Source organism: Pyxicephalus adspersus, chromosome W (genome assembly GCF_032062135.1).
Source record: "Pyxicephalus adspersus chromosome W, UCB_Pads_2.0, whole genome shotgun sequence".
In the NCBI taxonomy this organism is placed as follows: domain Eukaryota; kingdom Metazoa; phylum Chordata; class Amphibia; order Anura; family Pyxicephalidae; genus Pyxicephalus; species Pyxicephalus adspersus.
In genome coordinates, this window is record NC_092870.1 from 13,567,063 (window position 1) to 13,578,183 (window position 11,121).

The 11,121-nt window shown below is 41.3% G+C and overlaps 1 protein-coding gene across 1 annotated transcript in view; it reads right to left on the reverse strand.

The window, feature by feature from the left end:
• LOC140342794 (PDZ domain-containing protein 4-like) overlaps window positions 1–8,888 on the reverse strand; it is a 183,671-nt gene extending 174,783 nt beyond the window's left edge. Inside the window, exon 1 of the mRNA XM_072429142.1 lies at window positions 8,359–8,888. Coding sequence (XP_072285243.1) covers window positions 8,359–8,418 — 60 coding nt within the window. The 5' untranslated portion in view covers window positions 8,419–8,888. The remainder of the gene's footprint in view (window positions 1–8,358) is intronic.
• Between the last annotated feature and the right edge of the window lie 2,233 nt (window positions 8,889–11,121).

Here is an 11,121-nt window from a genome sequence, read left to right on the forward strand (position 1 = left end):
GTGAATGTGAAAGAAGAAATTGTTGATGGAGCATGTGATGATGTTGAGATATTATGGGTGAAGTTGCACATGGGGATGTATAATGCACAGTTAATTATTGGAGTCTGCTATATGCCCTCCAGTGCTAAAAAAAAAAAAAAATCAATGACTACTACAGGCAGAAAGAGATGCAAAGGCTAGCATGGTGTTATTAATGGGTGATTTTACCTACCTTGACATTAACTGGGGTAATGGCACTACAGGTAGAGCAAAAGGGCAAAAATTTCATAAGGGGTATAAAGATCAAGACGAGCTGAAAAGGTTATATTTCTTTAAATTAAAGTAGGATGATGTCTCCATATTTGCAGTCTAATACTCCTTTAATAGAAGAGAGTACTTTTGCAAGTTTTGCTAGCTTTAGATATTGCAGCTTGGCATTGCATGCTATTATTAAGTCTATGATTTTCCTTTCTATTCCTGAATTCCCCAAATGTATTCCCCTTACAGTATAAAGCGGGGTAATACAAAAAGTATTTAGTTGTTATATAGTTGTTATTTTGTATAGTATAGTTGTTATTTTTCAAATACTCTCTATCACCCTGGTGAGGCACATAAGGTTTAATTTTGGCTCGTTTGACTACCCTTTTGGATTTCCCTCTGGCACTACGTTTTGCTTCCTGCTTGTTAGCAGTCACCTGCCTCTGCAAGCACAGGGGCCGCAACCTGGCAGTTGCCCTCAGCGCAACACCCTCACCTCTAGAGGCTCTGGTGAAGACCAGACATTCCCCATGTATAAACCTTCATATCTCCTACTCCAGTTGTCATAGAAATGTGAAATTTCTACATAGGGGGTACAAAGGGGACAAGAGCGGCTACTAAACAAAATTTCACCCCCCTAAACATAACAAGTTGCCAGATACGGAGCCACAAGGATAAAATCCTAACAATCAGGGATATTTTCACATTAAGGGGGGCTATTTCAAGACCAGGAAGCCCAGTTTCTCTGAACAGAGGGACGTTACCAACTGAAAAATGTGGGAGCCAGTAGGAAACCCCTTTTGTCCCCCCTTTCCAATTAAAATGTTATACCCATCAAATCGTGCTACCCTGTCACACATCGCTATCCCCTTATGCTCTATGAACCCCAAGTTTCTTGTAAAAAGGGAAATGTAACTGCAAGTGTAGGACTCTTGTGGCTAACTCCCCCTAAAATGTCATCACTATGGTGTCATCACAAGAAAAAAAGGCCACTTACCTTCCGTGAGCCGCAATTTCTATTTAACAGAAGAGAAAGGGAAATGTAGGATAAGTGGGGGACGCTTGTGGCTACCCACTCTCCTACCCCTTATCACTCCTCCCATATTATGGTGCCCTGTCACATATGAATGTCCGCTTATGTTCTTTGAACCCCAATTTCTCCTGAAAGGGGAGCTATAGGTATATTTGACTGATTTTTACATGTATATAATTTCCTTAAACGTGACAGTAGAAATAGTATAAAGGAAACAAATACAGAGAATGATTCTAATTAAAACCTTAATATGAAATTAAGGCACAGGTGATATAACTAACAATATTGGGGAGCATCCAGTAACCTAACAGCTATTAAAGAAGGAGGACCAATCCCCCAACTGTAAACAAAATGCACACCTAAACTGTAGATATGAAAAAATAATGGTTAGACAATTTGACATTTTCCTTTGTTTCATTAAATGTTATTGATCTACTATTCCGTAAAAATGTCCGAGCACAAATGACACTTCAATTAGAACGAATTAGACAAGGATTGATTCCCCTAAAATGGAGTAATTGAGACTTCTCAAGTGCCTCAAATAAATGCCCACCTTATATCATACCCTAACTGCAGCTCACATGAAAGCAGTCACATGATAGGGTGCCCCCAGACCACAAACAGACCAGAGCTGCCGCCAGCTGTCTTTAGGGCAATCAAATTGTCTGCTCTGAAAATGACCCACAGATGTAGAAAAAACAACTGCTCCGAAAGAAATAAAATGGTATAAGTTTGGGGCAACCAATATCTCCTCTTCCTTCCTGGAACTATGAAAGCTGCAGTACTTACCTTTTTCTGGGGACTGCTCCATTCCAAAGAAAGGTGATATTAAATATATCAAATCAATTTCTTTTTACTTGTATTTATACTTGTAACAGAAAAATGCAAACAAGGGTATTCTATGATCTAATTTACAGCTAGTAAGATACGTGAATTGTTAACAATTTCCCTTTACCATTTTCCTTCCCTTTGGCAATTTCTTCTTGATAATTGCTTCATATTACTAGGCACTTCTGTACCTTCTGCCTCATTATCTGTATTTGCAGTGTGAGAATTCTACTGCATTGCCGCATTGGAGTTTAATACTAATACATTTTAGAGTAAGACTTGTTGCTTTGTTTGCCCAATTTCTGTATTTTTCTGTTTTCAACATTTATTGCTCAACAAACATTTATTGCACAAACAATTTAAAGTACAATTTGGTGAAGTCACTATTTTGCTGTTTATTGTTCTTGTTAGAGATAGTATCATTATAATTAATTCCGTGAATGTGTGCTGTAATGCGTCTGGGCACACAAACCACAGCCAACTCCAAGAATCCTTTTTATTAAGCTTTATTGTCGTCATAAAACAAGGCAAGGGTTATTCACAGATGATCAGTCCGATAAGCGTGGAATAGAAGGATAAGGCAAAGGCAGGTCAGGAAAAATCCGAGGTCAGCACAGGCAGCAGGCAAGAGTAGTCAAAAACAATCCAAGGTCAGGGCAGGCGGAGTTCAGGCAGAATCAGGTTTCAGACTGAGTTGCTATTAGTAATGACACAACAGGTTAATATGAACCAACACAGAGAACGCAACCAAGCACACTGTACACACAGAGGCTTATAGCGGGCAATGGTGTTCAGGACAGGTTCTTCTTAAATGGCCAGAGTGCCCAATGATCTTGCGCCACCTGGCACCATTTGATTGGAGGATAACTGAATCAAATTCAAACTATGTCCCGCCCTGCGGCGAGGCAGCCGAGTGCCTCCCCCATCAGGGGGTACAAGAGGCACGCGAGGTAGCGCGTGCACCTCTTCCCACAGCACCCCTGGGACGTGCCCTACTTTGCACATCTGCAGGAGTGCTGAGAACAAGAACTTTTCTGTTCACATCCATAGGGATGCTGGGGATGCCGCCTGGCCGAACAGTAGTTCGGCCAGAACGTATCCCTCCGCCAGCAGGGAGAGACGCGCTGCGAGCAGGGCAGCAGCCTTGGCCACGCTGCCTGCTACAGCGGCGTCTCCCCTGCCGGCTGTGATCTCCAGGGACGCCGCAGGCTCGCTGGAAAGGGAAGTTCCTTACATGTGCATTATGAAAAGTCATGGGGGTGGGCAACATACATGGGGAAGTAAAGCCCCGTCTCTACAAAGAAAAAGGCAACAGAAAAGCCACTTCTTGACAGACATGGGCATGATAACCAAGTCCTGGCGGTAAACCAACTGGCTGTATTGTTGACTACGCTTTTCCCCTTGCCTTCCTTTTTTTACATCCACAGCTAAGATCTAAGTGACATCTCACCCAACCCTAGTCTTCCCTACCCTTTCAGCAAGATACACCTTTCCCCTAACCTCATTCCCATTTACGCTACCCATAAGTTCTTACCCCCTCTCTCTCTTACAGTCAATGGAATGCCAGATTTGTCTGTAATAAATTAACCTCTATACACAACCTTCTCTCTGAAACCATGAACTTCCTCACTGGCTCTCACTGATTTGAATACCTTTGCCTTATGGCTCCCACATATTCTTTCCCATGACCTGCCCACCCTCATCCTCATTGACTTTAATGTTGCAGTGGATGACCCCAACCATCCTTCATCCAAACTGCTTTCCATTACCTACTACTTTGGAAGAAGGTAATGGACCAGAACATAAATAGCCCCACACACAACACGGGACACACTTTAGATCTGGTATTATCCAAACTCCACAACCTCAGCAAACCTTGACAACTCACCATTTCCCCTTTCTGACCATAACCTCCTCACCTTCAACCTATCTAGTTCTTGTTCCCCTTTGGCACATTCCAGACCTGGTCAATGGCAAAGATATATCTGTAACCTTGAGCACAACCTATTCTCAAATTTCCTTAAATCCCTAACCCCCACTGTCTCTAAAATAACATCCCCAGATAACGCTGCCACTCAATTCAACCACTCTGTTTCTCTAGTCCTGGATAAAGTTGCCCCTGCCACCTTCCGTTACCCCTTGACCCAGGAACAACAATCACACAGAGCATCTACAAGAGACAGTTCCTGCATCTGAGTGCAAGTAGAGAAAATGTGGCATCAGCACTGACTTTATGGACTACAAAGCCAAGCTACAAAACCTTAACACTGAACTCACTATCGCCAAGCAAAATTACTTCTCCGCTGTCATATCCTCACAAGCTTCCAACCCTTGCAGCTTCTTCCCAACAATTGAATCCCTCTTAAAACCCTGCACCTGCTCTCCCCACAACTACCTTCCCTGCCCAAGACAAAAATAGAGATAAAATTGTCAAAATCAGACATGATGTCTCTGCTCACCGTGGCACTCCAACTATCCACTCCTTCCACCTGTAAATCATCATTAATCACCCTCAGCCCTGTTACTGTGGACAAAGTCTCCTCTTCTCTCATCATCGGCATCTACTACCTGTCCGCTTGACCAATTCCCTCTGACCTACTGCGTACCCATTCCTCCTCCCTGGCCAAACTATTCAATCTCTTCCTTTCTACTGGTATCCACCCCTCCGCTTTCAAACTTGCCATTATTTTCCCTATCCTGAAGAAACCCTCACTGTACCCCTCTCTACCTTCTAGCTACCATCCTATCTTCCTTCTCCCATATGTTTCCAAACTTCTTAAGTGCCCTATCTATAAAAAAACTCACGGACTACCTGAACAACTCTCTCCTTGACCTCCTCTAGTCTGGCTTTTGAGCTGCCCATTTCATTGAAACAGCCCTTACTACAGTGGCCAATGACCTCATCAGAGCTAAGTCTCAAGGCAACTTTTCCCTCCTCCTCGATTTTTCCTCTGTTTGACACTGTTGATCACCCCCTTCTAATCCAAATCATAAACTTCATCTGCTCTGTCTTGGTTTGCTTCTAACCTGTCTTTCAATTTTCCTTCAATCGTAATTCCTCCTCTCCCACTCTCCTTCCTGTTGGTGTCCCCCAAGGGTCAGTCCTTAGACCGGTTCTCTTTTCTCTGTACACCTCCTCTCTGGGTAGTCTCATTTCCTCCTTTGGTTTACAGTACTATCTGTATGCTGATGACACCCAAATCTATCTGTCCACCCCTAACCTGTCTCCCTCAGTCCTGGGTAAGGTTTCATGCTCCCAAAGAATTCAAAATCCCCCCCTGACATAATATCTAACTGTTATAACACTGTTATTCGGCCCTCCCCTCAGGCACGTTGTCTTGGTGTCACCTTTGACTCGGCCCTCTCATTCACCCGCCATATTAAGAAGATTACCAGGTCCNGTCACTTTCACCTACCAAACATCTCCAAAATCCGCCCCTACCTGTCCCCTGAGACCACCAAACTCCTTGTACATGCTCTCATCATCTCCCGTCTGGACTACTGTAACCTCCTTCTCGCTGGTTTTCACTAACCCGACTCTCTCCTCTACAATCTATCATGAATGCTGCAGCCAGACTCATCCATCCTTCCCTCCACTCCTCTTCCGCTACATCTCTTTGTAGTTCTCTCCATTGGCTTCCTTTTCACCTTAGAATTAAATTCATCTCCTGTGCTTTGCCTACAAATCCCTGCACAGTTCCTGTCCCACTTACATTTCTGACCTGGTTAAAAAAAATACTCCCCTAGCCGCTCCTTACTCCTTTTAATGACCTAATGACTTCCCCAGTGATAACCTCATCACACGTACGGCTCCAGGACTTTCTAGAGCTGCCCTGACTGTTGAATGGTCTTCCATGTCCCATTCAGCGTGCTCCTACTTTCTGCTCCTTTAAAAGAGCACTCAAAACCTCTCTCTTTAAACTTGCTTACTTGTCTTATTCTGTCTCTTAAACCCTCACTACTCACCCAGCATTCCATATTTCCCCTTAGAAAGTTAGAAACTTGGCAAAAGTTAGAATCTGAGCCATCTTTAACAAGGGCATCATTGTGATGGTAGATGATTGGAGTTCAACATACCCAATATGTCAAGTCTTGTGGGGTGTTCCCAGTAAAGTGTTGGCAGTTAGTTCCTACCAAAACCGCCCCAAGGATTACTGGCAACAGAGACATATAAGTCCATGCTTATTGATGTGTGTCTGTGGGGAAAGGCTAGCCCAACTAATCTGATCTAACAGATGAACCACTGTTGCACAACTTGCTGAATACATATGGAACTGCATAACTACAGTGAGTGAGATGAGATGGCCAAAGCTGACCTGCCGTCCACTGCTGAATAAACTGCAACAGAAGTTGCAAGCTATATGTTTAGAACTAGGTCAGAAATGGCAGTTTACATAATGTCTTAGTATATAATGTAAATATAATGGTAAGTTGAAAAAAAGGCCTATGCCACACTGGGATATTTATCATGTTAATCATTTCCTTTACCAACACATTACTTTGGGTCCGGAATTATGAATAGAATTATGAGCTATTGCCAACAGAATCTCAAAGAAGATATAACATTTAGCTAGAAAATCACAATACAACTGAGGGTCTATGACACCCTAAAATGGTTCGTTAGGTGCAGAAAAGGGAGATTAGAACAAGAGATGTACTCAATAAAGAATTTGATAGGGTTGGGTTGTGGAGAAGATAGGTTGGATAGAGCATACAGAAATTAAAGGACAATAGATAGAGAGATACTCAAACACAATCATATGACCTACAGAGGACATGGGAGCCTAACAAGTAGCTGTATGTCTACAATTATACTCCAGTCTGCTTTCACTTTAATAAAGAAAATATGTTCTAGTACAAAGTCCCGTGAAAAAAACAGGTTCTGTGCTTTAAACAATAACAAAGTGACCTTGTGACAGGCAGTAGGTTAAAAATATGAGATGTAGATCCTTGGTGAGTGAACAGCTTTCAGTCTTTTTAAATGATGATTTCAATGTAACAGAAATGAATGAAAAAAATCATTAGTGTCACCCAAATTCAATGTTCAAACAGATGGTAAATAAGTACATAGTATACTGCAATCATTTGTTTCAGTAGTTTAAAGCATATTTTGGTGTTTAAAAATAACCCCAAACATATACATATATTTATCAAGCACATAAGTAAATAAAAGAGTACATCTTTACAAAGGCTTAGTGTGATTGATATTTCTAATCTGATTTTGAACTATCTGCTAAATTGACTGGTGATCTCCCCCCAATTCAGTCATATCATGACATCTATATAAAAAGATAGGTGGCATACCACAGGATTACAGGGACTAAAGCCTATTATGTCAGTACATGTAAACACACACGAACATGTGCCAAACCTAGTCTCATCTGAAATTTATATCATAAAGGTACATCCGTCTACCCATTTTTATAATTAGGTTTCAACTTTTAGAGTAATACAAAAAAAAATTAATTCTCATTTTTGTATGAATTGTGTTTAGGATGTGGAGTTTAAACACTATACATCTCTAAAACAATTATGCAAGGCAAAATGCAATTTGCAGTGTGCTGTGACCAGTAGCAACCAATACTCTCATTTCTCTGACTGCTCTAAATTAACCATATCCAACAAATTATGGTCAGCTACCATACAACATTGCACCTTGCACTGCAATGCATCTTATAAATATGCCCTAATTATTTTAACTAGACAAAACCAAGAGCAAATGCTTACAGAGTCCAATAGCGCTGGAAGGTGTGTGAGCATGGTAGTGCATTTGATTCTGCACGTGTATCTCAATGTATGTAAAAAGGATAATATATGCAGGCATGCAAACAGAAACCCAAAAATGTTCAATCCTCAAGTGAACACATAAAAAATACCCAGATAAATATGGGGAAATACATTGTCTGAACTTCGATATGCCATAGCAATCAACAAATAACCAGTTTTCATTGTTAAAAGAGGATATTGACAGGTGGTCGCCTAGTCTTGCTTCCTGTATCATTTAAATGTTTTTGCTCATAACACTGTTACCACACCCCTCTGCTAGTATATTTCTTTGTCGTGAATGTATTTGTATATCTAAATACATATTCCTATGCAAAGACCTTTTTGTGTTATACAGAGCATCTCTTTTACCTTTACGTCACTACCTCTCGTTTTTTTCTCTCCTGAATTCTACCAGCCATGTTCATTCCTTTTCCATTATTTCAGATGCTCTGCCAATCAACTATTTATATGCTTCCGTGCCAAATATTCCTTACCTGTAGCATCACTTTATAATGCTCCTCTGGTTTTCGAACCACACACATGTTACATCCCATGTTAGCTTGGAGAAGATGAAGGTCTGTTGTGGACAGGGGGCTGGTTACCCCCAATCTTGCTTGGTTTGCGTTCAGAGATGTCTGCTCAATTCTCCTTCTATTTGATCCAAAACCTTTCAGCCGTATAGAAAGGGACCCAAATCATAGGTAGACGATCTTTCTATTATCCAAAGGGCTCAAATAATCCATTCGACGAAGAAAATTACAGGCGGGGTGGAGGTATGACATTGATAGGATAAAACCAGAAACTGCCCCCCTCATCTTGCATTAATGGGGTGCCTCTTCTCCTCCCCTCACCCTTATTAAGAAATCTTTTCTTCAGGGGTGTCCTGAACTGTTATAAAGGTTATTAGGTCGGCAGCACATACATATTTTTCTAGATAGGCTTATTAAGACATTGCAATGCTGGTCCTCAGTAACGCCGATCAGAGCTCGCCTCTTGTATTCTCCCTATGCGTATACATTCAGTACCGAAGGCACCTGTGCCTAATCAGACTGCTGCAGAACGCACGCACATGCGCACTTCCTATGAGTATCTTTGAGCATCAGCATTGCTGGGAAGGAGGGGGGAGGGGTCGATTAGCAGGGGGTGATGGGGGAGGGGAGAGAAAGCTGGAGAGAAAGGGAGGCAGAGCAGAAAAAGATGTCTAATAAATATGGATGGTTTTCGGTGTAACACTCAAACCCAATCTGCTAGACGGGCATGCAAACTAGCATTTAATCATCAACACACAGCACCGGCTACACAAATCAAACAGGGATGGGTACAGAAGGAACAGAAGAATGAAGGTATTTGAGTGCAGAAAGTAGTGAGTAACGAAGGGAAGCAGTGAGTAAGGAGACACTATTTTTGTAGTTCAAGGCAAAGCTAAGATTTATCAAATATTTTAAATGTGCAGATGAAATAAATAATGGAGGTAAAGCAACACAGCACTTTCACTCTAGTTAAAGTGAACCTATCACCAAAATTTTTACTTTATTCATCAAGCCAAATTGCACAAGTGTAAACGCCATCCGAAATAGGACACCAAAAACCTATTTATCAAGCAAATTTCAGCCGTCAAGAATACAGTGGCATATTCTCCTGGCAGTTATCAACTGAAACAATTGCGCGCTTTGAGCCGCGCATCTCCAGCAACCCAACACTGGCGAACTTGCATTAAAAGTCACTGTTCCCCTAAAAAATAATTTTTTTCTAATGGCACACATCTTTCACTTAGCCCTAAATAAAAATGTTTGTGGTGTTCAAATGTTTAAAACATATATATTAGTTAAGAAATAAGCATATTTTTTAAATGACCTAATATTTTCACGCTCGGAAAGAGTTTACTGATTTCAGCTCTTTACATAGGCGCCTATCTAAACGCATACGATGCCTGACCTAAGGATCCGCCTGATGATAAATAATAATAAAAAATTTTAAAAGTTACACTAAACACCAACATTTAATAAATGACTTGAACATTAAAGCCTACTTTGTTTTAATTTATTATTTATTAGCTGTTCACTGGTGTACAAATGTAAAAGATCATATCAATAAATGATTATGGAATGTCAAACTGTTGCATGCCAATATTGTTTATGAATATGTTAGTAGATATATGTAAATATAGTGTATGTGCATATGGATTTGGATGTAGGTATGTATATATATATGGGTATGTATGTATATATAGGTGTACATATAGTACCCTATGTTCCCATGCTTATACACTATAGGCCATATCCTAATAGTTAGGTTTTATATTAAGTATAATTAAACAATGCAGGAAGGAATGTGTGGGAATGTTTGTCTCTTTGTCCATTCACCCACACCACCTAGGGATATCAAGGAGTTTCAATAACACTGGGGACAATAGACAAACAGACCATCAAACAAAGACCAGGAAACAGATACAGTTCCCATAATAAAGATGATTACCATTAGGGCCTTTTAAAGGGTAATTAATCAATCAAGCCTGGGCCAGCCAGAGATGGATGAATAGTTGGACGGATGGGTTGGGTTGATGGCCCATCTGGACCTTTGTAGTGACACCTAACATTACCCACCTGGGTGGTTACCCCGACCCTGGTTTGGGGTAAAAACACTTGCAGAAAGCGTTTATCCCGAACTATTCTCAGGTGGCTAAAAATAGAAACAGGCGTCTCTTACCTGGTGCCGCTGTGATCATTCCGTGTGCTGTTGTTCCATCCGAGTTCTCCAGCGTCGATCTCCGTCTCCAGCGTCAGGTGTCTGCCTTCTCCGTCGGCTTCTTCTTCCATCGGTGTTCGCATGTACGTGTCCCTCGGCGATCCCTGATGACGTCATCGGCGCGTGTGCCCATCAGCGGGAAATTCAAATTCACATTTTGGATTGGATTGAATACAAACTCCTGTATCCAATCCAATACAAAATAATATAAAATAAATACAGAGTATATAACTGGGAAATTCAAATTCACATTTTGGATTGGATTGGATACAAACTCCTGTATCCAATCCAATCCAAAATAATACAAAATAAACACAAATAAATACACAATCAAACTTTTAAAATTTACCAGTTATTCCGTGGATGGCTAGTGTGTAACACTATGTCTTCTCTTACCTTTGCTGATCTTTGCGTAATTTTGACCGCCTGCTGCCTGCTTTGACCTCTGCCTGGACTCCGACATCTCTGCCTGCCGCCTGCCCTGACCTCTGCCTGGACTCCGACATCTCTGC